At 51.2% G+C, this 27191-nt stretch overlaps 12 protein-coding genes across 12 annotated transcripts; 7 read left to right on the top strand and 5 right to left on the bottom strand.

The window, feature by feature from the left end:
* Positions 1–326: 326 nt before the first annotated feature.
* Positions 327–1469, bottom strand: argB (ornithine carbamoyltransferase; the record flags this gene model as incomplete). The annotated part of the gene is made up of 1 exon (XM_057081020.1): positions 327–1469. The coding sequence occupies one exon, from the start codon at positions 1467–1469 to the stop codon at positions 327–329; it is 1143 nt and encodes a 380-aa protein (XP_056929857.1).
* A 323-nt stretch (positions 1470–1792) lies between these two features.
* On the top strand, positions 1793–4344 carry N7462_009305 (uncharacterized protein; the record flags this gene model as incomplete). Its single annotated transcript, XM_057081019.1, has 4 exons — positions 1793–2609; positions 2664–3608; positions 3698–3985; positions 4070–4344. 4 exons carry the CDS (start codon positions 1793–1795, stop codon positions 4342–4344), a joined length of 2325 nt encoding a protein of 774 aa, XP_056929856.1.
* An 8-nt stretch (positions 4345–4352) lies between these two features.
* Positions 4353–4704, top strand: N7462_009304 (uncharacterized protein; the record flags this gene model as incomplete). Its single annotated transcript, XM_057081018.1, has 2 exons — positions 4353–4373; positions 4417–4704. 2 exons carry the CDS (start codon positions 4353–4355, stop codon positions 4702–4704), a joined length of 309 nt encoding a protein of 102 aa, XP_056929855.1.
* Positions 4705–5053: 349 nt separating this feature from the next.
* Positions 5054–6089, bottom strand: N7462_009303 (acetolactate synthase regulatory subunit; the record flags this gene model as incomplete). Its single annotated transcript, XM_057081017.1, has 2 exons — positions 5054–5231; positions 5293–6089. 2 exons carry the CDS (start codon positions 6087–6089, stop codon positions 5054–5056), a joined length of 975 nt encoding a protein of 324 aa, XP_056929854.1.
* Positions 6090–6501: 412 nt separating this feature from the next.
* On the top strand, positions 6502–8625 carry N7462_009302 (KH domain-containing protein; the record flags this gene model as incomplete). Its single annotated transcript, XM_057081016.1, has 9 exons — positions 6502–6709; positions 6790–6869; positions 6935–7093; positions 7311–7332; positions 7400–7452; positions 7508–7675; positions 7735–7943; positions 8003–8519; positions 8602–8625. The coding sequence occupies 9 exons, from the start codon at positions 6502–6504 to the stop codon at positions 8623–8625; spliced, it is 1440 nt and encodes a 479-aa protein (XP_056929853.1).
* A 525-nt stretch (positions 8626–9150) lies between these two features.
* On the bottom strand, positions 9151–10930 carry N7462_009301 (putative RecQ family helicase RecQ; the record flags this gene model as incomplete). The annotated part of the gene is made up of 3 exons (XM_057081015.1): positions 9151–10512; positions 10568–10799; positions 10848–10930. 3 exons carry the CDS (start codon positions 10928–10930, stop codon positions 9151–9153), a joined length of 1677 nt encoding a protein of 558 aa, XP_056929852.1.
* Positions 10931–12850: 1920 nt separating this feature from the next.
* N7462_009300 (uncharacterized protein) lies at positions 12851–13479 on the top strand (the record flags this gene model as incomplete). The annotated part of the gene is made up of 2 exons (XM_057081014.1): positions 12851–13280; positions 13340–13479. The coding sequence occupies 2 exons, from the start codon at positions 12851–12853 to the stop codon at positions 13477–13479; spliced, it is 570 nt and encodes a 189-aa protein (XP_056929851.1).
* A 90-nt stretch (positions 13480–13569) lies between these two features.
* Positions 13570–14166, top strand: N7462_009299 (uncharacterized protein; the record flags this gene model as incomplete). Its single annotated transcript, XM_057081013.1, has 1 exon — positions 13570–14166. The coding sequence occupies one exon, from the start codon at positions 13570–13572 to the stop codon at positions 14164–14166; it is 597 nt and encodes a 198-aa protein (XP_056929850.1).
* A 193-nt stretch (positions 14167–14359) lies between these two features.
* N7462_009298 (pentatricopeptide repeat protein) lies at positions 14360–16925 on the bottom strand (the record flags this gene model as incomplete). The annotated part of the gene is made up of 2 exons (XM_057081012.1): positions 14360–15374; positions 15430–16925. 2 exons carry the CDS (start codon positions 16923–16925, stop codon positions 14360–14362), a joined length of 2511 nt encoding a protein of 836 aa, XP_056929849.1.
* A 403-nt stretch (positions 16926–17328) lies between these two features.
* Positions 17329–18198, top strand: rsm25 (mitochondrial 37S ribosomal protein mS23; the record flags this gene model as incomplete). The annotated part of the gene is made up of 2 exons (XM_057081011.1): positions 17329–17759; positions 17847–18198. 2 exons carry the CDS (start codon positions 17329–17331, stop codon positions 18196–18198), a joined length of 783 nt encoding a protein of 260 aa, XP_056929848.1.
* Positions 18199–19171: 973 nt separating this feature from the next.
* Positions 19172–22362, top strand: N7462_009296 (uncharacterized protein; the record flags this gene model as incomplete). Its single annotated transcript, XM_057081010.1, has 3 exons — positions 19172–19581; positions 19680–19791; positions 19846–22362. The coding sequence occupies 3 exons, from the start codon at positions 19172–19174 to the stop codon at positions 22360–22362; spliced, it is 3039 nt and encodes a 1012-aa protein (XP_056929847.1).
* Positions 22363–23798: 1436 nt separating this feature from the next.
* Positions 23799–25440, bottom strand: cp9 (putative serine carboxypeptidase; the record flags this gene model as incomplete). The annotated part of the gene is made up of 2 exons (XM_057081009.1): positions 23799–25138; positions 25200–25440. The coding sequence occupies 2 exons, from the start codon at positions 25438–25440 to the stop codon at positions 23799–23801; spliced, it is 1581 nt and encodes a 526-aa protein (XP_056929846.1).
* Positions 25441–27191: the final 1751 nt, after the last annotated feature.

The raw sequence follows: 27191 nt of genomic DNA, 5'->3' as shown, positions 1-27191 counted from the left end.
GCAAGCCGGGAAGCCTGGACTTCGGTCACAGGCTTGCCGAGTCTCCTGAACTCTAAAATGGAATAATCAAGCTCATCATTGGTGTAACCCGAAAACCCTTAAAAAGACATGAAACGGTTTCGGACGTGGATTGGAGGGTTTATGGCATTTTTAACATAATTACATTCCGAAAAGCTTTTTTCCACATAGATCTCCGAAAGATGTCAGGCCCCCCATGCTTGCTTTTCTTTTGTTCATTTTGTAATATAGGCACTGCAGGTACCGGGTCTGTTCCACTCAACTCTAATTCGTTTTGCAGAGTACCGACTTTCGGATACTCCTGGTCCCTACTCCACAATCTTACCCTTGTTCACAACGAAGCCCTCCAGTGCCGAGATAGCCGCCCACAGACGGTTCTCGGCTTCGGGGAATACCAAAGAGCGCGGGCTATAGAAAACCTCATCGCTGACCTCTTCGGGGTGTCGAGGGAGGCAATGCATAAATTTCCAGCCCTCCTTGGCGCCACCACGCTTGGCCAGATCAGCCGTGATCTGGAAGCCCTCAAAGGCCTTCATACGCTTCTTGGCCTCTTCCTCCTGGCCCATGGAAACCCAGGTATCGGTCACCAGGATATCGGCATCCTTCACGGCCTCCTCGGGAACATTGGTCTGGGTGAGCTTGCCGGGAGTGGAGACACCCTCACCAGCACGCTGAATGATCTCGAGCATATCGGCGGGAATTTCGTAGCCCTTGGGGGTAGCAACGGCCACGTCCACACCCATCTTGGTGGCACCAATAGCAAGATCGAAGAGAACGTTGTTGGCATCACCCACCCACGCGATCTTCAGGCCCTCCAGACCGAGGCTGGAGAGGTCGTGAGCCTTGGGTGTGAATGATTCGTAAATCGTCAAGAAGTCGGCGATAATCTGCAGGGGGTGGAAGGAATCGCACAAAGCATTGATGACGGGAACGGACGAGTGCTTGGCGAGATCGGCCACATCGGAGTGCTTCGCGACTCGTGCGACGATGCAGGAAACCATGGAGGAGATCACGACGGAGGTATCGTAGAGGGATTCGTTCACACCGAGTTGGATATCTTCCTTGCCAAGGAACATAGGGTGGCCACCCATCTGCACGGCGGCAGCCTCGGTAGACACACGGGTACGTGTACTCCGCTTGTTGAACATCATGGCGACGGTTTTGCCCGACATAGATCCCAAGAGGCTTTGCGGGATGGAGCCGGATTTGATGGCACGTTTATGAGAGGCGGCATTGCGCACCAGGGTAGCGAATTCCGCAGGAGTCAGGTCTGCAATGGACAGGAGATGGCGAGGAGCGAAGGGGGAGGTGGCAGGAGTGGTTTGTGTCTGGTGGGCAAATCGTCGGAGACCATTAGCCTGGAGTGTTCGACGCAGGGAAGAGGTGGAGCCGGCCAATTGAGTTACACTTTGGGCGCCATAACGGGTGGCAGCTTTGAGACCGCTAGCCATGATGGGCTAAGGAGGGTAGGAGGGTACAGGGAGTTGGGTGTGCAAGGTGCAATGGGGGAGGGAAGAGGGAAGCCGGGGACCGGAGCGCAAAGGAAGTGGAAACGCAATGACTCAACTCAAAATCCGGAGATAGTGTGGCACCGGCCTTGATGCCTGACGGCCTGAGAATGACGGTGTCAACTTACCATCTCCACACTTCCGTTATCATGCGCTTATCGTCATCGAGCAACCTGCCTCCTCCACCTCTCATCTTCTCAAGATCCGAGTCATCATACAGAAAAGTCTTAAAGTGATCATTAATTTCGAATAAATCCCTGGCCGTGATGGCTGACGAGGCAAGCCAGCCGCTACTGACTGGGCAGGCCCGATCTTCCTCGCCCGACCCATCCCCAGGGACCGCCACTTTTCCCGATGAGCCTCGCCGATCATTCGAATTGTCATCCGAATCAACACCCCTACTTCATCGTCGCGACGATAATCTTGCGACCTATGGAACAGAGCGACGATTATCCAGGTCGCCATCAACTGTATCACGACGGTCGACATCGTCCGAAAGCGGCGCGACCAAGAGACGTAGCCGGGTGCGATGGCCGACCTTGATATCCCTCACCCTGTTAACCACTGGAATCTTGGCGATCCTGTTTTTCGCATTTGCTGCGCCGGCTACGGTGAAGGAATATGCTCAGGAGGCGGCCGTATTCAAACCAACCGCACTTTCGATCGATTCGACAACACCCGATGGTGTTCGTGCTCGAATACAGGGCGATTTTGTTATGGATGCGAATCGCGTGAAGAATAAACATATGCGAAATTTTGGTCGGTTTATCACTTGGATTGCCACAGAGGTTGAAACAGGCGAATCAAATGTCGATGTATACCTGCCGGAATATGGCAACATTCTGGTTGGCAATGCTGCTTTGCCATCCATCAAAGTCAACATTCGCAATGGCCATCAGAATCATGTCGACTTTTTGGCAGACTTGCATGCGGGTGACATTCAAGGAATCCATTCAATTGCGATGGATTGGATAGAGGGAAGACTAGGTCGTCTCAGTATTCGTGGTAAGGCGACGATACATCTGAAATCGGGGCTCATTAGCATGGGAACCCAAGTCATCACAGATACTGTCACATTCGAAGGTATGTCTTTGTTTCTACCTCCATTTTTCCAACCTCATATTAATACTTGATCAGAAAATGATTTCCCTGCCATACCAGAGGTCAACGTTACCAAGATTAAAGTGCACGACGCGATGGGTGGATCCATGATAGCAGATGTCTTGCTTTCTGCAATGTTTGATTCTCCAATTGTTCTTACAGTCCCGAGTCTTGGCTTTGACATTCTTGTGCCAAACTGCTCACCAGGGGACCCTTCTATCTTGGTTGCTAACGCCGAAACGGCCGAGCTCGAGATTCGTCCTGGCGAGCCTACAGATGTCAGCGTCAGTGGCTTTATTAATAAACTACCTGATGAATTGACGACTACATGCCCTGGAGAAGATGGTTCACCGCTGGACTTCCTAGTCTCAAGCTATATTCAAGGTCTCGAGACTACAATTTACGTCCGTGGGGCGGAATCGTCGCCATCTGACGCACCAGGCTGGCTAGTAAGCCTTTTACATAGTGTCACAATACCTTTACCATTCACAGGACATGCGTTGGATAACCTTGTGAAAAACTTCACCATGTCAGACACGCATTTCTCCCTCCCTGATCCATTTGCGGAGCCAGGAACCCCTGAGGCACAGCCGACGGTTTCTGCTTTGGTCAAAGTTCTGATTGCGCTGCCTGAACAGATGAATTTCCAAGTCGAAGTTCCCCATGTTCGTGCTCTAACAGACGTCTACTACAAGGGTAAAAAGCTTGGGATGTTGAACATTAAAGAATGGCAAGACGCCAACTCGACTCAGGTAGTGGACCGCGATGGCCTTTCTGCGTTGCTCGTGGAGTTTACCATGAAGGATGCACCCTTACAGGTAACGGATAGCGACCTGTTGACACAGATCGTCCAAGAAATGCTTTTTGGGAGTAAGGCTGTGGTCTTACATGTTGCTGCCACTGTAGATGCAAAGGTCTCAACGGGATTGGGTCGCTTTGCTGTGCGTGGCATCCCTGCAGAAGGCAGCGTCCCCGTTAAGAGTATGTTTTCTTTATCTTCATGATTGAACTAGATAGTATAAATTCAGCCAAATTCTGTTTTCTTGTCTAATCGATTGACCTGATAATAGCTCCTTATGGAAATCCATTGGGCCGCTTCAATCCTGAAGTTACATCTCTGGAGCTGGGCGACACCACGGAATCTTGTCTCTCTGTGTCAGTTCTATTGAATTTCATGAATCCAACCAACTATTCTGCATCAGTGCCATTCATTGATGCGCTTATGTTGTTCAACAATACGGCTGTGGCTCACATCATTGGTCGCGATATATTCATTGTACCCGGAAACAATACCAATGTTATGATTGACTTCAAATGGAGTCCGTTGGCGAACAATCATACTCATGGAGTGAAAGCTGGTAGGGCCCTTGTTTCATCCTACCTTCAAGGCAAGTTGTTTCAGTGAATCAACAGGTATCGGTATTTATGTCTAATTTTCCTAGGCGACAATACAACTGTGACAATCAGAACTCATGAGGGAACCTTTCCAGCCCTTCCAAACATCGGCAAATCACTGTCGGCATTGCAGATTGATGTTCCGGTACCACATATATCAATTCCAGGGTCACCAGGCAACGGGCAGGGTGGCGATGATGAGGATCAAAAACGTCCACACTTCATTCAAGATGCAACGGTACTATCTCCATTTTATATATCCACGAATCACCGTGAAGTTGCATTGTCCTCCAAGAACGCTAGAGAAATGCAAGAAGACTAATGTTTATCATGTGTTTAGCTTCATTTGTGGTCTTCCACAGCTGAATTTGTTCTTTTTTCACCATTGAACCAGACTAGCATCACTGTCACCTCAATTGATGCAACTGCCTTCTATGAAAAGGGCGAACCGGTCGGCCGAATCAATTACAAATTTGCTTTTGACGTACCTCCTGGTATCTCACACACTCCCCGAATCCCAGTAGACCTGATTCTTGGAGGCGTTGGCTATGATGAACTGCGCAGGGCGCTAGGGCAATCGTTAAAATTGGATACAATTGCCACTGTTGGGGTCCGGATAAGGAATTATGTTGACGTTGTTTTTTATCAAGGAAAAGGGATAGGGGCAAAAATAAGGGTTTAAAGGAAATGAATCTTGTTTAAATATTTTGCGGGCGTTACCGGAATGAGGTTTACTACAAGATACCAATGAAGTTTTTTAATTGTCCCTGAGATTTTGGTACGTCTCGTTTACTTCTGAAAAACCATCACGCAGCAAGAAAATCCACCAATTATCAGGGAAAAAGGAAGAGCCAAGTGCATCCACCCGGAAAAAGCCAAAAGACTGTTGCATTTTACATATGAACTTGAAGCTAAGAATAAGATTGCTTTCAAATTATAAAGAAGCATGAAACGGAAGATTGCAATGGTTCAAATGGACACGCAGCACGGAAACCAAATCATATTGGGTATGAATGTTTAATGGAGGTCGCTTAGCCGGGGGGCAGGGTGCTGGCATCAACGACGTCGGCGGCGTCCTTTTCAATCTCCTCAGTCTGCTCAGAAAGCGGAGAGCGAGGCAGGGCCATCAGACCAGTTCGGGTAGACTCAAGGATGCCGAAAGGTCCAATCAGCTTGAGAAAAGAGTCGATACGGCTGGGCTTGGCGGAGCTGAAGGAATCAAGGTGGTCAGAAGGATCAATAACAGATAATGGGGGCATGAGGTACTTACACCTCAACAATACAGTTATTGGTACTGATATCCAAGACCTTACCACCGAATTGGTGAGTCAGTCGGGTAATGGCATCGAGATGCTCGTGCTTGTGACGCAGTGCCTGGCTAGGAGGCAGGTTGCGGGGGTGGTACTCGATCTGCTCGATGTCGTGGGCACCGGCCTGACCGTCCTTCATAGACTCGGCGGGAGTAATGATCTCGCGGTGGTGCTGGAGCAGCTCCTCGAAGAACTCCGGGCCAAGAATAGAGACCTTCGCAAGGAGGAGCTCGCGCTGAACCAGAGCGGAGTCGGTGTAGTCGAGAACAGCCCAGACGGGGACGAGGTCATCCAGCTGGCGGCGAGCCTGCTCGACGACACCGTCCTGGCCCTGCAGTACAATGGTCATACGAGAGAGATCCTCGACCTCAGTGTTGCAAACAACCAGGCTGTCAATGTTGAAGCCACGCGCAGCCAGAATTCCAGACACACGGGATAGCACACCGGGTTCGTTTTGAACCAGGCAGTTCAGAATGTGCCGCTTCGGAGGGTTGGTTGGAGGCACAGGAGTCTCATACAAAATAGAGGAGACGGCAGTGGGAGCATCCCACTGAGGAGAGGCATCGGCGACCGGCAGAGGCAGGGGAGACCGACGATGCAATGCCTTGTAGGCCAGAGCGGAGGTCGAGCTGGACGAGGCACGGACGGAGTTGAAACGAGGCAACGACGCAGCGGTACGAGACCGAGCAGCAGCTGCCGTTGATGACAGCAGCGACGCTGACGCTGCGGACAGCGTCAATGGACGTCTGAAAGCCATGACGGATTCAGAAGCACCGAATGTTGTGCGATGAATCACTTCAGCTCCAGGATCTCCGGATCCTTTTTGTCGTAGGTCCGACCTCGGCCAGGCTGACTCACACAACACTAGCACAAATACGGACTAGCTTAGGTCTTTGGCACGTGATTAAATGCGTTTTTGATGCGCTTGATATCAAAATGAACTCGAGGAGGCTTCAACAGGCATTGATATTTATCCCCAATTTTGGCTAATCGACCTTCCAGTTGTTCTATTCCTTGAAAATTGGTGTCGGTACAGGGTCCTCTTTGTTCTTCGGTTCCGGTCACCCGCATCCTGACAATCTCCCTTTCCGCAATTCGTCCAGCCTCTTCAAACTAGCTACTCTGTTCCTTCACGGTCTTCACTAGCCCCTCCTCTCCATTTTTTAACCATGGCCGACGACGACCGTCGAGCAAAGCGCTCGCGCTTTGACCAAACCGAACCTGAGCCCCGCCGCTCTCGATTTGACCGCCGTTCTCGATCACCTTCCGCCAGACAGTCCGAATCTACTCGCACTCGCAGCCCGCTCAGTCGCGAGCCGCGGAGCCCGGCGGAAGATGGTTCAACAAAGCCTCAAAATGATCCGGCAGCCGCAGCTGGTAAGTGGGATATTGCACTTCCTCCCTTAGCTAGATTTCACGTTGTACACAGCTAACACATGAACTTCTCCCTCTAACAGCCGCGGCTGCAGCCAAGATCAATGCCCAGTTGCAAGCAAAGAAGGGGGTCCAGCATGTAGATGTGCCTCCAATTCGCTCGGTAAATGATCGCTTGCTTCAATCTAGTCTTGCTTTATTCGATACTTACCTCTCCTGTTCACATAGGGGTCGACCCCTGGTTTTGCATCGGATTCGCCTGGCAACCCCGACTCCGGCAAGCCCAACCCCGAAGTCTATGTTGCGGACGGAGACTATATCAAGGATATTGAAATCAACGATTTGCGTAATCGATACACCCTGACCAAGGGTTCTACACAAAAGATGGTAATAACTCCTGTTGTCGTTTACTGATCGCCCAGACGTTTCCTCGTCTCATGAAGCACAAGATTGATCCTCTATGCTTTCTTCACCTCCCCCTTGGCTCGACTTCCCCGGATCTAAATTTTCTGTTGTGGTTGGATCAAGCTTACCCAAGGCCAACTAATCCAGTTTCTCCCATCCCCTCTGCTGCATCTGCTAACCTCGGTTGCGTGACTTCTAGATTAAAGATGAAACCGGCGCCGGTACGCCTTCTTTCTTTTTCGTACACTAATGTTGGTCGTAAGATCCGGAAGCTTACTTTCGTTTAAGATGTCACCACTCGAGGAAACTATTATCCCGACAAAAACATGGCGACGGCTGCAGTAAGTGCCTATTTCGCCATAGCGCCTATGAACTTTTTTAACCGTAGCGATACAGAATCCCCCTCTCTATCTTCATGTGACAAGCACCACCAAGGAAGGTCTCGACAAGGCTGTGCAGTTCATTGATGACCTTATGAAGAAAGAACTGCCGAACTTGGTCGACGAGCGAAGGTTCCGCCGACGTGAACCCGAGCAGCAAGTTGAACGGGATGAGTATGGACGTGTATGAAACCATGCTGATTCGATTTATCTCCAAACGCTACTGTTGCTAACTCCTTACAGCGCAAATGGCCGGATGAGCGCATTCCCATTGACCTTGAGCCCATTCCCGGTTTCAATTTACGCGCTCAGGTTGTGGGCCAGGGTGGCGCATACGTAAAACACATCCAGCAGAAGACGAGATGTCGTGTTCAGATCAAGGGCCGGGGCTCTGGTTTTATTGAATCCAGCACTGGTCAGGAGAGTGATGAGCCGATGTTCTTGCATGTGGCGTAAGTTCGATCGTTGGTTTTTTTTGCGAATGAACCTAGCCAGCTAACTTTCACTGAAGAGGCCCCGACCCGAATGACGTTCAAGCTGCCAAGGAACTCTGTGAAGATCTCCTCGCCAATGTCCGTGAGCAGTATCAAAATTTCAAGGATAACCCGCCCCAGCACAGCTATGGTGGCTATGGCCGTGGAGGCGGTGATCGCTACCACGATCGTGGTGACCGGGGCGGTGGCGGATATGATCGCTATAACAACCGTCATCACAACCAGCAATCGTCTGGCGCTTCTGCCAGCCCTGGAGCTCAGGATAGCGCCTCCAGCCCTGCCAACATAGCTGACTATAGTGCTCAGTACGCCCAATACTACGGAACAGCTGACCCGTATGCCGCCTACGGCGGATACCAGAACTACGTTGCCTATTATCAGTACTATCAAGCTGCTGCTGCTGCTCAACAGCAGCAATCAGAAAGCCCGGCACCCCCACCCCCTGCAAGCGAGGCACCTCCTCCCCCTCCCCCGGGCGCCGGAGAGTCTCAACCACCACCGCCCCCTCCACCTGGAGGCGGTAGCTATGGAGCGGTAAGACCCTGTTTTGTTTGATTTGGTTGATTAGGAATGGAGATTCAAGCACCAGATGGTTTGGCTGATCACAGTTCTTTAGGTTCCGCCACCTCCTGGCCTCTAACTTGACAGTTTTCTATAGAGCACATTCTTCTTGTGTTCTTTACTGTCTCTGGCTGATATCAGAATTAAATGGCAAGTTTTCGAAGTCATTCAAAAGTCGGGAAAAGATAAAGCGATTTATGTTTTCGCGCGGGGTTAAATTCCATCATGGGCTGTGACTATTCTTATTGCTAAATTCATAGGAGTCTACTTTGTTTCAACTTTTCTGACGTCTTTTGCGCGGTAATAAATCATGTGTGTGGAACGTACTGTTGAGCTGATCACCAGGGAGTAAAATGATTCTGTGACTAATGCTAATCTCTGGAACGAATGTATTTTGACCGTTATTCATCTTTCTGAGAGATCAGGACTAGGATATGTGTTAACCCAGCGCATATGGAACTCACTTTGCGCCCGGCAGAGCTGAAGCCTTCACTCCTAAAGCCCTAGTTTAAACTGGTAATAAAGCTGACACTCAACAGACAGCCAGCCACTTGAACTACACTCTGGTATAGGAATGCAGATAGTACTCGCTCTATATTCAACATTAGACATAGCCCTCATAAAGGTGATTCATACGATCCATCATAAGATCATGAAGAGTATCCGAGGTCAGCTTGGCCTTGCGTTTAGCCAGACCCCCTCGGCCCTCTTTGCAAAAGTCGCAAGCAAAGTCACAAGGCGAGGAGCCTGGTAACGGGACGCCATCCTTTCTAAAATGTCCCTGCGTAGAAGATGGCTGCTGCGAACCCATTTCTTCCAATTCAAAATCACCAAACAACTCCTTGATCATATCATGCCGACATTTCGTTGCCGTCTCGCAATATCGAATGACTTTTTGGAAGCTTTCCAACCGGGCCATCTGATTCTTGAGGAGACCCGCAATAAAGGGCTTGGATCCGCCACGATTGCGTACATTTTCTGCATCGCGACTCAGGCGCTCGTAGATGCGGTCCCGCTCCTGGGGGTCATAGTATACAAGAGAAGATGCGGCGCGGCTGTCGCGCCCTGCTCGGCCGGATTCTTGGACGAAACCTTCAAAGCTGCGCGGGGGTGTCCAGTGAACAACGAACCGTACATGGGGATTGTCAATGCCCATTCCGAAGGCGTTCGTTGCGACAATGATCGAAAAGGTCGGTGAAGGTTTCCCGTTGTTTTCTGGCGGAGGGGATTGTGGTGAAGTCCACATCGCTTGGATGCGGGTCCGGTCTTGGGACGTGAGCCCTGCGTGGTAGGCTACTGCAGAGATACTCTCCTCGGCATTGAGTTGACTGGCAAGATTTTCTGAGGCCACGCGTAGCCCCACGTAGATGATACCAGACATCGGTGGGAGTCGCGCTGCTTCTTCTGGGCCTATTCTGGCTTCCCGTCTGGTTTTAATTGCTTTCAGCCAGGACAAGAGGTTTTGTATTTGAGTACCCTCTGCAGGTTCGGAATCATCGACATATTCTTGAAAATATCGCACTTCATAATGAATATTTGGGCGCGCAGATGGAGTGTTGAAGAGTTTGAGCTTGGTGAAGTCAAGTCCTAGCATTGTGAGAATGTCTGATCTTACCCTAGGCGTGGCAGTGGCCGTTAGTGCTGTGATTGGAACAGGGGGATCAGTTAATGTTTTTTTGAACCATCCTAGCTCTTGATATGCTGGGCGAAAATCATGGCCCCATTCACTGATACAATGAGCTTCGTCGATTGCGACTCGGGTGAGCTGTCCTTGGCGGTGGACGGTCTGAAGATTGCGCCGGAAGCTATCTGTCTGGCAAAGTTCTGGAGTGACGTAGAGGAGACGGGTTCGAGGATGTCCAGAAAGCATGTCATCCATGATCACACGCCTTTCTGCCAGCGGAGTACTAGAATTGATGGTTGAAACTGGTACGCCGATAGCCTGAAGAGCATTGACTTGGTCCACCTGGTGACTTGAGTCAGTCGGAGCCATTATATGAAGCCATAGACGTGTTACTCACCATCAATGCAAGCAGGGGACAGATAACAACAGTCACTAGAATCGAGGATGAGAGGAGAGAGAAGTCAGCTGCTAAATCTTGCTCCCGAGTAAAACCATGTTGGTGATACATACAACCGCTGCCGATCACGGCAGGTAGTTGAAAGCAAAGGCTTTTGCCGAATGAGGTAGATGCCTGCAAAAATACATCATGGCCTTCCACGACTGCGGTAATGACTTCTCTTTGGAGTGGTCTATCTGTGTCAGCCAAATGAACATGCTAACATCGCGGCACAACTCACCGGAAGGACTTCTTTCGGAAAACGCGGTGCAGGTAAAAGTCCAAATCTGGTGTCCGCTGTGGCAATCTTCCCCGGTTAGCCATTTGGCCACATACTCATCCACGCGAAAAGTAAGGTGGATTGGAGAGTCCGGCCGCTATTGTTCGTTCCTGGGCCGCGTCGGAGCCAAGCAACGCGCTATCACGTGTTGTTCATATTTCCTATTTGGGACACCAGGCATACTGCGAGTGATGAATGCCGTCACCCAAACCGAGCTTCGATTATGTGGCCTCCCTGGATGATTTCTGCGAGGGAAGCTTCCATATAGACCGCTGCAATTTTGTGAGGGGTTTTTGGCTCCGACTCACTGGGTAGGTTTAGGCATATGCTCCGACTTGGCGATCATTAGATCTAATTCTACGGTGGTTTTCAAGCCTGCTCAGGCGCCTCATCTTCATCTTTTGAGTATGTAAGTCTCCAAACGATTACTCGATCGATCAAAACAAAGAGAAGCAAATCGGAAAGACAGTTTGTAAAGTTCAAAAAAAGAAGACTGCCCAATGCTAAGTTAACGGGTGAAAACCCAAGGGTGGGAATTGGCCGGCATTGTATCGCCTTAGGCGCGATAGCTCTACAGGTACATTGTGATTCGACGCTATCCAACTAGCCCACTTTTACCTTGTGAGAATGAATAGTCTCATATCTCTTATTTTTAATCTTAAAAAAATTAAATATGTGCATAGCCGCTTTCGAACATCTAATTATGGATGGTGATGCCAACGGCGCTAGGTGCTGGCACACCCGCTGTCACCCTCCAAGCCAGGTCACCTGACCCTATGGCACCTTCTTAGTGAACCAGGGCGCTCTACGGCAAGGCTGCGAATGCAAGCAGGATGAGATGGATCAGCGAACCAACCAACAAACCACGCCACACCACGATGGATGGAAGCCTTTCAGAGAGGAAGCAGATGCTGCTTCAGCCAAAGATGTCTAGAGGTTGATTCTCTCCCTATCGGATCTACGAAGCTATATCCTATAAAGACTGTATACTAGGAAAGATATCCTCCAATCAGAGATCACTCAAGATCACCCCCATCGTTGGCCATTTCCCCACTAGCATCATCTACAGTAGTTTAGAGGATAACCAACATGACCACCCTAACATCTTCTGACTCTGTCGTACCTGCCCAACATAGGGCTCCAACGAACATCATATGTCCCTCTGAGTCAAGATTAGCTTCGTTGAACCAGGAGTTTTCCCACCCTGCGCTTAAGCGATGGCAGTTTTTGGGTATCCAGCCAACCTGAGGCCTTTGAGCACGTTACCAGCATGGTGTCCGTAATTGCCCCCGGTGTTACTAATATAACCCATGCCTATGCCTATATGTAGATTTGGGGAGGTGGTCTAGATATTTGCTCTCTTAGCCTACAGCTGATATTAAAACGTCGCTGCTATTTTGGCATCTCCCCGAGACCACAATGATATCGATGTCCAACATGAGAGTCTCAAATTCTCAGAGGCGTATACTACTATGTCGCATATTATCTGCAGAACCCAACCGCCCCCCCCCCCCCCCCCCCTCCTTCCCCCCAATACCTGCTCTATTTTTGTTTTTATTTCTTCAGCGATTAACAATCCAGTCCCGATGCACGGCGACCCTCCACCAACAACAGCGCCCCCCAGGACTGATGAACTTCTGAGCAGACGGGGCCAATCAAGGCCATCTGCTCGCAATCAATACCAGTCGCGTTGAAGAAGAATTCTGCCTGGTGCTATTATAAGTTAGATGGGCAGTGACCAGCTCCTAAAAAAGAACTGCAAGGCTGTAAATCTATATGGAAAGACGCGGGGAATGGGGGGACGTCGTCGCCATGCGGGATGCCATTGGGCGACTCCTCCAAAGATCTATATAACCCTCCTCGTCCAAACCCCTATTGCTGATTCCAAGAGCTGATTTTCAGAAAGCACACGTGCCCGTATTCTTTTCTCGGTGCGGTTTCTGACCGTCTTTCACGCTTTCGCCATGCAATCTTATAGGCCTTCTGAACGCTCGAGCTACAATACGGAGGATATTCGGCATATTCGGCATATTCGGCAAGAGATACATGACGATTATGAGAGGCTCATCAAAATGTACCGTCGCCTCGCCGAGACCAGGTCAACGATGTCGGAGCATGAAATTCGTGAACAAGAGCGCAAAATAAATTATCTGAAATCTACTATTGAGAATCGGCAAAACGATATCGGATGGCGGCCGCCATCGATGGGAGCGAATCGGATGGGACGTCAATCCGAAGCTGCGGGAGATTTAGAAGAGCAGCTCGAGAGATTGAAATTGGGGATGGAGCAACTTATGGAGAACCAACAATGGAGCAAGGCCCAAAAAGCGAAACTCGGTGAAAGAATTAACCAGAGGATCTTGGCACGCAGCCAGTATGGGCAGAAGGACCGTGGTCAAGATAGAGCTTACACTCGCCTTGATGAAGTGACTGAAGATGAATGGCCATACCAGGAGTCATACCAGGGGCAGTCACAGCATCGCGGACGACCTCGGCAGCAACGGCCAACGACGAGCTCAGGGCCAGCTTCGAGTCGCCGGCAGCATTCCGTATCGTCGACAAGTTCGCGCTCTGCATCAGCGACGAGGAATGATCAAGCGCTGGTCCTGGCGAGCTCTGCTATGGTTCGTCACACCGAAGTGCCTCCCTCCAACCCCCGGAACCCGAAACGCTCCCATCGGGCATGTATTTGATCTACGCGGCCACGTTTCGCCGATCGGCGGGCGAGAGGCAGTACGAGCTGGTCACATTTCTGTACATGCGCACGAAGACCACGTGGGGCAGCTATATGTTTACCGGCGAAGGATCGATGTACGTGCACCGGCAGGACAGAAAAGGAAACCGGCAGATCCTGCGCATCGATGAGGTGGACCCCTTTACCTGGGTGGAATCAGAGACGCAGCCGAGAGACATCTACAAGTCTCATAGCACCAGATGTTTAGGCGTCTACCGCGCCGCAGAGGACAAGGGCGAGGAATGGGCTCTGAATAACCTTCTGCCTTCCGCTGTTGAGTACTATGAACAGGCGCAACTTAGGGGGACGCGGGGGGTAGACCAGCAATTCGTGCAGACTCTACGGAAACTTCCACCCAACAGTATCGCGTGGACGAGGGAAGGCAGGAAGGTGATCGACAATGAGGAGTATAACCCGCCTAAGTTGTCCAGAGGCACACAGCAGCACACACAACAGCAGCAGGCGCAAGCATATATGTTCAGGCCCGGCGCACAACGCCTGAGAAAGAGAAATCCAGACGATAAGGTGGAAATACTCAACAGATAAGTATTAAGGGTATCTCGATCGGTCCTCGAGTTCATCGGGAAGAAGAGAGAAATCAACAGAAGGAATAGAAAAGTATCGCTCGAATTTGGTGTATCGCAGATCTAGGAATATAATATAATGTACAGGTATCGTCAAGTATCAATCACCACTCCGTCTCCCATTTTCAAGGAAAGGAGGCAAAGCGGAGCGTACGTTACGTGCGCGGCGGCCCCTTGGAGAGCTGGTGGTCCAGTTCCTCCTTGATAGCCAATACATCCATCGCCTTGCGATGGTGAGGATGCCAGAGCCGCTCCAGCTGTAGCCATACCTCGAGCACCTCTTTAGGCCCACAACACGCGCCAAAGGCACGGAGGATGACTACTATCATCTTGCGTCCCACAAAAACGCCATTTTCGAGGCGGTGCTGGCCGGGAGGGACCAGGCCGAGTCTGGATGGAGCCGAAGAAGGCGATGAGGAGGTGAAGAACTCATCCACGCCCGGAATCTCGTCCTCCTCCAGGTCCTCGTGCTCCAGGAGCCCATCGGGTGAAGAGTGAGCTGCAGCGTGGGGATCCTTTCCCAGTTCCTGGCCATCAAAGGCAGCGTACGTCGGGGCCTGTCCGGGCTCTCTTGTATCTTCCGGGTGACTAGTTAGATTAAGGGTCGGGCTTGTCGCAGGAGAGGCAGAAGGAAGAGGCATGTAGAAACCGTCAGGTGCATCATTCACCGGGAGGTCTAGCCCTGCTTCTTTATTCACAGTATTGCCCAATGGATTTTCCCAGACCGTCTTGGGTAGGGCCCGTCGAGAATGCTGGGCATCAAATCTAGACCGCGACTCACGTAGAGCCCGGAGGTATGCGTGCCAGGTCTGCCGAAGCCTTTCCGCCGACCAAGATCGCTTCCGATCACCATGAAGAGCGAACCCTTCGAAGAGGAGCATGTAAATAATATTGCGCGGGGGTACGGTGTAGGTATCCTCCATATCACGGAGGACAGCGATGAATTGGTCAAACTGACCACTTTGGTGTGCGTAATATCGAAGGAAAATATAGAAGGTCCGGGTGTCAGGGGCCATAGAGAGAGAATTCTGGAGGACACGATGATGGTCGGGGAGTCGGTGTTTAAGGACTTTCGAGTGCTTCAGGAGGCGCCCCAATTTTCGGGCGCTTTTCCGATATTCTCCAAACTCGGAGGAGAGGGCGTGGTCGAGAGGTGATGGATCAGCCACACTAGGGAGTGATCTTGACTTTCGATGATTGCTGCGCTTGGATCATACGGGCGTACAGTGCCTCGGCGGCGACAGTGTCGCCAGCCCGAAGAAAAGAAGCACACAAGGAGTTCAGCACAACGGTATCAACCAGTTCTCCGGATTGGACAAACTCTTCAAATGTTCGAGAGATTTTGTCGAGGTCTTTTCGCAGGCCAAAAGAATAGATCCTCGAGATCAGTCCAAAGCGACTAAAACCAATTCCTCGCTTAATCCTTTCTTCCTCCAGTCGATTAGCGACAGTAAACTGGCCGGCTTTGATTGCCACGTCAAATAGAATGTTGAAGACGACATCGTCTGATTGAAGACCAGCAACATGTTCCATCTGCTGCCATATGCCAATGGCTCGAACCAAGTCTCGCTTCATCACCCTGCCGCTGCCATTTCCGCGCCCAGCAAAATAGATCGCAGACGTCCAAAGGGAGCGAGACATTGGGAGGTCGGCAGCAACCATGTCTTGCACCAATGCGAGGTACCGGCGAGCATCCGCCCAACGTCGGTCAGGGGGATTCGCGAACCGACGTAGCAGGTCCCCGCGGGAGCGTTTGGAGAGCTTTGCGACTCCCGGGACTGGGATATCACGATACAAACGGAACAGGTGTTGAGTACTTGGAGGATCATCGCCATTTAGGACGTCCACCAGTCTTGTCACAGAGGGGCTTTGATGAGGGTCCACGGCGTCATCAGCTCTAACCTCTATTTTAGTCTTCTCTAGCACATCCTCCTTCGGGAAAACAATGTCCATAGGTTCGGTCCAATTGTTCTCGTCGCCCAGTATTCGCTTATACAAGTTGGCATTCAAGATATACCGCTTTTGATCGAATGAGAGGCGTAGTTCGTCATCAGGTGTTGATAACTGAGTTGAGATCTCCTCAATGGAGATTTGTGAGTCTGGCCGAGTCACACAAGGGCCTTTTTGTTGAATCACTAAACGCTTGGAACCCACTATAGTGTCGAACGTCTGCAACCAAGTTTGCCGTGACTTTTTGGTCGCGGAATCGGTCGAACCAGACCGCATGCTGAAATCGCCTCCTCCAGATTTTTGGTCTTCCTCTTCTCGTTTTGTCGCACGATTCTCCGTCGTCAAATTTTCTGCGGCGGGTGCTGACGCAGTGCTCAACCATGATCGAGCTCTAGATGGCTGCGCGACCGAGCCCGTGTATTCCCACCGTTCCCCGACAGGAAGTTGGCCCCGGTTAGCCATCGCCTTGCACCGAAATCTCTGAAGGTGGTGCTCAGATTTTTTCAGAGGCAGTGTCGATAGGCTGCGGGCCCGAGTCCGTGGCGAGTGTTCATGGCAGAAGCCTGCCAGAACCAGCGAGCCAACAAAAAGGTCTGCTATCGACGCGACGGTCGGGCGAGCGCCGCGGGATGGGAATCGTCGAACGGAGGCACGAAGCGGAGAGGGGTTCGAAGGAGACATGGAAGGTCGAGAGAGATGGAGCTCGCCCGAGACCTGCTTGGGGGGATCGCGCAGGCTCGGCGAGCTGGGGGACCTATTGGGATGAGGCATGAGAGAACAGACATCGTGGCATTGGATTAGCCATGCATGTCCGAGGTAGACAGAGGCCGATTCCACGCAAAAAAGACTCGACTACTTCTCGGCCCGGGGAAGTAGACAAGAAGGCAAGACGATGAAGCAGAGAGAAAGAAGCTGGGGTGTTTTTCTGATGGCCGGACTTTCTGGCTTTGCAGCGGGACCCGTTCTGACCAATCGGGGCCTTCCGTGACCAATCCCATCTTTTTCGCTCCCGCAACATCGCAGCTTCGTCTTCCTCTCTCGACCCTGCGAACCCCTCTGAGTCCTGCAAAGTCTGCATCGGTTGCCCAGCAGATCGCTAGACAGCTTTCATTAAACTGCGGTCCCTTGATCCTGTGCCCCTATCTTACCGTTCGTCGGCGGTGTCCCAACGACGATGGGTAAATACAACCTTACAGCCCTTCGGGTCCGCCAGACCGCGCTCAACCAATTCGCCAGTGGAAAGATCAACAAGCTGCCACAATGGGTCGATGTTATTGGCGAAATCCCTCCTTCCGAAACATTGATTCGAAACCGCCCCCCGCAGCATCAGCTGGTCCGACAGCGCATGAAGAACGTCCCGGGATCCTCAAAGCCGCAGGTCGTGTTTGAGGTCCAGGAGAAACGCCGGAAGCCCAAGAAGCCCAGCCGTCTCTTCCAGCCAGTTGAATTAAAGTATGAGGAGGATCAACTGCGCAAAGAGTTCTTCCGTGACCACCCTTGGGAACTGGCCCGGCCTCGCGTGCTCCTCGAGAGCACCGGTAAAGACCACGAACACTATGATTGGAGCCGCATCGAGCAACCAGGCAAGCGATTGGATGGTGAAAGGTGCGTTCGATAAATTCCAATTTGCCACTCCTTGTCTTTCCTTTCTGCCATGTACAAAACTAATGCATGATCTTTTCCCACATCCAGTGTGGTTCAGCGACAGCTTTGGCTCCTGAACAACGTTCCTGACATGACCAAGAGCAATGCTTATGATATTGCCCGCCGAGAGTTCTACAAAATACGTCTGCAGGAGGATATTGAGCGACGAGTTGCGGCCGAGGAGGCGGAAGCCACAGGCGCCACCTTTGGCCCGTCATACTTGGAGATCGGTATGCAGCTTGAGAACCAGCAGTACGAGAAATGGAAGGGATGGGCTCGTACCGAAGCACAGCTTTTTGAGCAGCGTTCTGCCGCGATGTCTGGCGCGCCGGAAATCGCGCTGGAGCAGCAGGGAGAGAAGGAGGAGGCCTTTTCCGAAGAGCCCGCCTCGTCTTCGTAGATACCTGGAGTTGAGGTTTAACGGCATTGGCACACTTTGCATTGTCTCGTTTGGAAGGGGAGTTTTGTCTTTGATACGCGGGGGCTCCCACTTTGATGGTCATGTACATTATTTGATTCTGTTCTACTGAATATTCCCAAAGCCCAACTCGTAGCATGTGTATAACATGCTGTATTGATGCACCTAATTCCCCGTGTCTCGACCAGACCCATTTGGTCCCATTTGGGACATCGCATCCAAGTAAATAGCGCAGCAGCGTGAAAGCCGGAATATGCGCTATCCGAACCTGTGGGCCGTGGAAAAGTTGAAACACGCCGCAAATCCCAAAAACCGTTGATCGCCCAGCTCCGTTGGGCTCCGTCTCGCCCAATCACGAGCCTTCCAGCCTCTCCAAACTACCTGTCGCGGGTTGCGGACTCGACTGAACTGCGCAGCCCTCATTGATCCCTCCTCCTTCTTACATCTCACATCATTCCCCGTCGAGAAGAAACGTCTGGGGTTGCGCTCGCTCGATCCTCCTTGTTTCCCGCGATAACAACATTCCTGGGCCAGCGTGGCTGACCTCTACCACGAATCCAGCTGGGCTGCGCCTTTCCCGCTCGCCGCTTTCACCTGAACGACATTACCCCGAGTTCAACTATTCCGCTCTGCTCCAGTCTGCTCTAGTCTACTCCAGCCTACTCCAGTGACGGTACATCGACTGCTTGAATATCCTCGATCCCGTGTCGCCCTCCTACGTCGACTGTCCGCTAGGCTACCGTTTCCCCCGGACCCGCTTGACGTCCGAATAATCTGCACCTTTCGAACGCACGCCTGTCGATGATGCTCGGGCTATACGTACTGGAATACTTCTCCTAGTGGCGGTAAAGGGAACACCGAACTGAGTGTTTGCGCGCCTGCACCTCGAGCAAGCACGCATCTCAACGTTGCCGATCGATTACGACCTGAGACCGGACCGATCATGATCTCCGCAATGACCCGACCAGAGGACACAATTCGAGGACAACGTCCGTACCGCAGTGAGGCCGATGAAGATGACGGGGAGAAAAGTGGGACTGACTCTCTCGTACCGCCACCCTTGTCGTACAACGAGGGCTCTCCCCGCACTGAAGAAGATAGCTCGAGACCGGGTACGGCGATGAGTGACCATCCCGGTTCCAATAATAGGCAAACACCAAGCTCGAAGTTGTTATCACAAGAAGATACGATCGATCTTGCCAGACGAGCGGTAGAAAGTGGCATTCAAGATACCAAGCGGTCCTTAGCTGGGAGTGAGGCTGTGACTGATGTGGTCAAACCAAAATTGACAATCGATCTGGGCCATTCCCATATTGTACGGATCCCAGAGCCGGTGGTTGATATCATCAAGGATGAAGTGGAAAGGTTCGTGAGCACCCGAAGCCTTTGTCTGGGACCGCTCCAATTGGAAAGGATACACTGCATGCATTGGACTCTGAACTAAATTTCTGAACTACTCATAGACTCTCCTTGTCCAACAACCATCTCTTTCATATTCCCTACCGGTTTGCAGAATGTTCTCATCTCCGATACCTCAACATCAGAGCCAACAACTTTCGAGAATTCCCTAAAGGAGTATGAGTTTACGTCTGTCCGTTGCGTAAATAGCGTGATGCTAATGTTCACTAGGTCTATAAACTGCCCCTGCTGGAAATTCTTGATCTCAGTCGCAATAAGATCAATGCACTCCCGGACGAAATCAATAAATTAAAATCCCTACGAGTGCTCTCAGTCATGCAGAACCGACTCGATGACCTTCCAGTTGGTCTGTCCGAGATGAATAAGCTCCAAATTCTTAAAATAGCAGGAAATCCGTTGCGATATCCCTTGCGCCGTGTTCTGGAGGCTTCAGAGGCGGACATAGCTCCTACCATGACAGACAATGAAAAGGAAGTTGCTGTGACGGCGGAGCTGAAAAGGTTCCTCAAGTCTCGACAGCAGGCGACGACACCAGAGCCTGAGAGTAGTGCCGATGGAAGGTACGGACTTCTTGATCTCCAAAAAGATGATAAATCAGCTAAACATGATCGCAGCGAGGGAGCATTCGATACCCCCAAACCTATACCAGTTAAACGCAAACTCAGCAGTCGATTTCCTGTTATCCCAAGCATAGGTGATGGGCCGGCGCCTTCTTCTCGATCCCCGTCGCTGTCCCGTCCGCCAATTCCAGTGAAATCCCACTTCCGCATGGCGTCTGGACAACAGCCCGCCAGCTATCACATGGCTGGCCTTCAACGACCAGGAATAAATCCACATGCAGTAAACGAACGAAATCGAAGTAACAGCGAAGGCATTATTCAGGCGTCCTTTGCTGCCCGCAACAAGCGAATGGGTGTGATTACCCGCAAGAATACCGATTTAAGTACCCTGGATGAAACCCGTCCATATCGGAATAGCCATCTACGTGGACTCAGTCATGGCTCTGTCCTCCGGGCACATCCTGCAGCTCCTACTCCTGCTAGTGGCAGTAGTTCCTCAAGTCCAAGTAGCCCAAGAGAACGTCGTCGTTTACGCGACGGTTGGGTCAATCGGATGTCGAGCCTCCCTGAACACAAAGTCGAGCGAGGATCCGATGAACCGATCATCGAAAGCGCTAAGGGCATCTTGTTCGCACTTTTCCAGGTTCATTCCCATATTTCCACACTCATTAACGTCATAAAACGGGATGATGCGCGCCGTCATAGTCTCGAGCTCGTCTTTTACAATGCTTCAACCCATGTTGATCGCCTTAACGAAGCTCTTGAAAATGCAGAAACAACCTTGCCCGATGACCCGGAATCAGCATCTATGCTCACAGAGAACGTCAAGCGAGAATGCGAGACATGTATTATAGCCTATTCGCATGTGGGCACGCAGCTTCGCAACAGTGCCGCTAAAATCGTCTCGAACGGTGATTCTAGATACGTGCGATCGCTTATGCTGACATTGTATGGGAGCTTGGTGGAGCTGCGAAATGCATGTGCCAGTCTCAACATCCCTTTCCGACCTGTACCTAAGCGGCTCTCTGCACCCAGGCAACCTTTGCCTGAGATACCGAGAGGGCCAGTGCCTCCGGAAAGGCTCCAGCGATCGATTGTCACTCCAACAAGAGATACAGCTGCCCCGGCACGTCGACTGAGAAGCGATACAACCATCCGACACCCTCAGCTTGCCTTGGGAGGTCCAACGTCTATGGCAGGATCTGTACAGTCAATCGCCGGTTCACCTGGCTTCTCAACTCCATCCTTTAACTATCCTCGCAGCAGATCTAGCAGTCGATCAAATTTGATCAATACCTCTGTACCGTCATCTTTAGCGACACCTCGCTCGGGCGAAGCATTTCCTCCTATCCCTACCTCGGGTGCGCCTCGAATCAATCCATTGACTGGATTGGACGAGATAGAAGAAGAAAGAATCTTCGAGAAAATCTTCCACCAGCTCACTTCCGCGTATTCTGCAGCTCTGCAGGCGCTTCCACTCGCACGACGGCAATTTTCGAGGTGCCTTGAAGCGGCCGAACAGTCACGAGACTCCGAAGGGATCCAAATCCTCTGGAACAACCTCATTCGGCGCTGTCGGTTCTGTCTGGAAGTATCAGAGGCATTAGGGATGCGGCTGTCCACAATGAAAGTCAAAGAGCCAGGCGGTGGACTGCGGAACCAACGCGAGTTCTGGCAACTTTGCAAAACTTTCATGCAGTCATTCGTCGATTTGGTGACTGACATGCGGGAGGTTCGCAGTATGCAATTGCTCCCGGGCGACATAATCATCATTCTGCGTCCTGTTCAAAAGGCCAGTCGGGAAGCTGGTCGGTTGATCGAGGCATCTCCGTGGTCTTACCTATCGGACATGGCTCCCAGCAACGCACCAGGCAATTTATACGGACCCCCACTTCAAACTCCACAATCGCAGCATCAGACTTCGGTTTCAACTTCCGCCATATCCAGCCATCCCAACGCGTACCAGCTTGCTGCTAGCATGTCTCCTCAGTCGGTCACCGTCCCGGCCACCCCACTGAGTGCTGCCCTTGGCCCCGCAGCACAGGCTACCGTGCCGTCCACGCCAGCTAGCGCGTACAGTGACAAGTTCTTTGAAGGTGATGTGTTTCAGCGTGCCGACTCACTTCTTTCAATGCCCAACCAAGCGCCGTTCTTCACTCGTCGCTAAGCGGACTTGTGTCTTCTCGCTATCTTTGAATTAAAGCTTGAAGAAAGAACCTGAGGCACGACCGATGTTCTGCGAATTTCATTACCCTTACCATATGCCATCTACTGAATGTCTCTTATGATGATATGAGCAGATGAACGCACCTCGCGCCCCCAACCCCCTCTATTGTTAACGTGCTCCCTCCATCTACCCGTATCTACGAGTCCACGTGTATTTTTGTCTCAACTTAGCGGGAATTCGGATTTTTTACTTTTTGTTCTTGGGCCCGTACAAAAGAAAGAATAGGTCGGATTATATACGGAGTGGTTGCCTCGTTTGTACTCGATATCATACAACCGTTCGGGCGGTTTCCATAAATTCATTCGGTCTCATTTAACTATGTTTATTAGGCTGTAAAATCCATCTAAAACATATTGTTAGATTCTTTTCGGTTTATTTTGTCTGTAACTTAGAAGTACTTTTTAAGACATTGAATTACTCTCGGCTCAGAATCAGCCCCTGATTCGCCGCGTTCAAACCCACTATTGATCCATCATGACTCATGATGGCTCATGATGAAGAGGTGTTGACAACTGTTGAATAATTTTTGCATCCTTTGACGGATAATTACACATTAGTGAGCAAACTATGTGGATGGATATTCAAGATTGCCTTTTTTGGTTATTTGTTGGATGCTTTTTTGCTGTTAACCATGTTGTTGCTATTTGTGCACTGGGAGATTATGAACTAGACCTCATGTTGCTTTAAAGGCCATCATATATACGTATATAGCTGGACTTAGTACCCTTAGTGAGCTTGAAGTATCTGTAAATCTGTCGCAAGAGCATTTTTCTTCAAACTGCTATTGAGTTTCACAATCGTGCCATGGGAATGTAAGTCATGTATCTCGGTTAGAGCGATTATTGCCCACACAAACCCCTTTCTAACCCAAGCCAATGACGAAAACTTTTTCTGAGACCAGAAAGGATCTCTGGTTAAATATCATGATGTACTATTCTTGTCGACATCGCCCGATGGCCTAACTTATGTTGTTTTGAACATTTATCCTTGCATTACATATTCGTTGAGCGGAACACAACTAACACGCCGAATATCAACAGGACAAAAAGTTTTCTTATTTCCATTTATTTGATCCCACCCTCTTTTTCATTCCACTCATACACTCAAGATTATTCCTTTTTTAGGCTTGATCTCAGTGTCTTTTCATGGCGAACTACTATAGTTTCGTACATGTACCAACACGGCTTCCTATGTCAAAGATATTGGAGAGTACCTAGTCTACCGACCGTGGTGTTGAACTTTAAAGCTAATAGGAGAAAGAAGAATGCCAATAGGAAAAAGATGAATATTATTAAATCAGTCATACATTTTCCCCCCGTTTCTATGCATTTCCACTGAATCTCCATCTCGTGAAATCTACACCATTCGCCTCGCTTTCAGTCGGCCTTCGCACCCACCACGATATCCCGAACATACGCAAACATCTCGCGTGGTTTGTTTCCAAACACACTATGCCCTGCACCCCGAAACAAATGATATGAGACACCACGCTCCGAGGCCCAATAACCGGCTACATGATCTGCGACATTAGCCCTAGCTGACGTGGACCGCTGAGAATCCGACACGGGGGCGGGATCGTCCGCATAGAACAGGCGTTGTGGCTTCTGTGAGAAGCCCTGGACCCCGCGCCATGTCATGTTCTGGATCGACAGTTCCGTGCCGATATGGTTGAGGAGCATGTCCCATTCGCCATTGTATATATGCAGCGAAATGTTGTAGTCCGTGACCAGTGACGGCAGCAGGGTGTATGCTGGCGGGACGACGGACGGCGCGGCAAGGAGGGTTTCTAGGATAGTGGAGTTACAGGCTGTGTAGTTGCCACGGCCGCGAACATGCAAAGCTTCTTGGACATCTGAGCGGCTGAAGTACTTTGCAATCAGGGCCATGGCGTTGACGGTGCTGCAGTCGTGGTGGATGTCGTAGACGTCCCAGCAGGGTGGCCCGGTGCCGGCGGCGGAGATGGCGGCCATGTAGTCTGTGGCGGTTGAGTAGGTTGCGCAGGGCCCGTAGCAAGTAGAGTTAAAGATGGACGAGCGTACTTGCGCCGGTGTGGTGGGCTGAATATCGCACGCAGCATCCAGAACGTTCGTCATGTCACGGCTTTGGAGACGCCGGTAGTTGAAGTATTGCGGGTCTCCGGGAATATGGATCTTGCCTTTCGGGGGGTAGATTTGAGCTTGCTCCAGCACGTCATCAAAGCTACATATGCGGTCTGCCTCGGCGAAGGTGGATAGGATATCTTGAGGCACCTTGAGCATGGTTGCATGGGCATGCATATAGGATCCCATGGCGACAGAGGACAATGCGGCCGCATTGGCCCAGGACCCGTCCCCTAGTGACATGGAGCGGATATTGAGCGAAGGTGAAGAAGGGTTATGTAGCAATCCGGCGGCGAAGTAGGGTATGTATATTCCAGCGTAAGACTCGCCCATCAAATGTATTTTCTTTGAGCGGAGATGCGGGAAATATGTCCAGAACCCATCGAGCCATTTCGTAAAACTTTCTGTGACCTGCTCATTGTTCCGTACAGGGTATGGATTGCTGGCTGTCGAGAAGCCCGTGCCGACCGGCTGGTCCACGTACAGGACATGACCTAGCTGGGTCCAGGAATAGGGATTGCGTTCAAGCTGGGTAGAGTTACTGATAAATGAGAACGGTCCGTTGCCGCCTGTTAGCCCTACAAGGGATGAGCAACCGGGTCCACCGTTGAACCAGACTCCATGAAGGAGGTGTTAGCTGGGTGGCATACTTTGCATTTCCGGTGATCAGCGACTCACTGATGAGATCTTCATCCCGAGCTGGATCTTCTGGTTGAAACAACCAGAAGAATATCTCATTGCCCGGATCTGCTCCTAATACTGGTAGCCGGCCGGCCCAACTGGTTGGCAGTGACGGACTATTTGGCAGCGAATGAACTTCAAAGCGGGAGGTCTGAGAAGAAGACGCGGACCGGCTCAGCACCATATTGGAAATTGACCAGAGATGTTGGAAAAAGAAGAAGAACGCCGTCAGATCCATTGCGACACCCCACCTGGCTCTGCAAGTATAGATTGTTCAAATCGCACACTTCCGGGGCTCTTCCATATCAATGATCTCCAGCATGGCGGTCGAAATTCTTTATAAGGACGGCATATGAGACCAACAGCATGATGTCCCAGGGGAAAGCCACGGCTTTGCCTTTTGAATCATTGGCGCAGCTCATCGCGGATGGAAGTGGCCGTCTGATTGAGCGGGCAGAAGCCTCTTACCCGATTCGGGTCTCTATAGGATTTCACGTGGAGTGGAGCCCGAACGGCCAGGCTTCTCCCCAAGGAACGACAAATGTTCCATCCTGCCCAGCGTGCTCGGTCTCGGCTTCCATTTCCTACTTGTGTCGCAGAACTGTTTCTAATTCTCTGGTCTGGCCTTTTCCGTCGATAGTCCGGTCCTCAGCCGTCCGTGGAGAGAGACTGCGTTGCGGCGCCTGAAAAGCCAGGCAAGCATTCGGTAGGTCTGCCGACCGCATTCGGAGGCTGGGGCAACTCCACTTTGGTACTTCTTTCCCCAGCTTTGCTTACAGAGGCCAATCTCTCCAAGACTTTGGTACACCAAGGCAAGAAAAAGAAAACAAGATGAACAGATCCCGGTCCCCCTTCCCATTACCAAACCAACTGCAGTCGCCCATTGCTGGGCCAGTGGTTCCCCGAGAAATTCGGGGGCGAGTCCCTCACGTGGCCAATGCGCCTGAAAAGTGAGGCGCGTTGCGGGTCTTCGGGAAGATCGTTGCCCCCTTCCAACCAAACCCTATCCCTATTCTTGTTTACTCAGACCCGCCGTTAGGGGGGGCAAGAAAAAAGGGTGAAGACGAAGAAGGAATTAAAAAAAAAAGAACAGGGCAGGAGGAACAGATCGATCTCCGATCGGGACGATCGGCAATGAGCCCTGCTGGAACCAAGGAAACGAGGATCGAGTCGAATGTGATGGAGCACGTCGAAGTCTGTGTTCGGGTAGCAGCAGCCATTGGAATGTGAGCAGCGCCGAAGGAGGAAGAAAGCAGCAGCCCACGCTGGAGGAACAAGCGCAGCCTGTGGGCGGCAAGACCGCAGAAAAGCCGAGCAGCAGATGGTTGCGTCTACTCCCGAATCCGTCGGTCGAAAACGTTGTCCCATCACTGGCGATGGTGCACTTTGGGACCCAGATGGGGGCCCTATATCAGTCCAACCCGGTCGCTTTCCCAATCTTTGTGTCCTTTTACCTCTTTTTCTCTTTTGCTCGCCTGATTTGTCCGGTCTCGACGTTGCTCCCCCTCGCTGGAATCGTGAATCTGATTTTCCGTGGACAACGCTGACTGAGTATTCGGGATATACTCTCAAGCCTCTCATACTCAGACCCCGTCGTTCGTCTCAGTCCCAGTCCTAGTCCCCGTCCTAGACCCAGCCGCAGTCTCAGTCTTACTTCGCCTCAGTTGCAGTTTCGGTGACAGTCTCAGGATTCCTCCGACTCCTCTATGTGGGTGGTCGCTGGGTCGGTGGCCGAGAAGGTGACTGAGAAGATTCCACTGTGATTCCTCGTTGACCCATTTGACGCCCTCCTCTGGATTCCAACCAATTTCGATTGGAGAGTACCGTATATTCTCATTTCCACTCGCTCGCTTCATCTCGCCCCCCTTCTTTTTGCTTGGTTTCATTCCGGCTTCTCTGAATCTCAAAAGGTCCACGAGGCCGATCGCCCGCGGATCCCTAGTCCATCGACTGGCTCCACCGCGAATTGACAGCTCACTTGCATCACTT

Source organism: Penicillium macrosclerotiorum (assembly GCF_028827735.1).
Source record: "Penicillium macrosclerotiorum strain IBT 26536 chromosome Unknown utg000009l_segment0_segment0, whole genome shotgun sequence".
Taxonomy (NCBI): Eukaryota; Fungi; Ascomycota; class Eurotiomycetes; order Eurotiales; family Aspergillaceae; genus Penicillium; species Penicillium macrosclerotiorum.
Note: the sequence above shows the minus strand (reverse complement) of the source record. Positions and strands in the feature narration are given on the sequence as shown.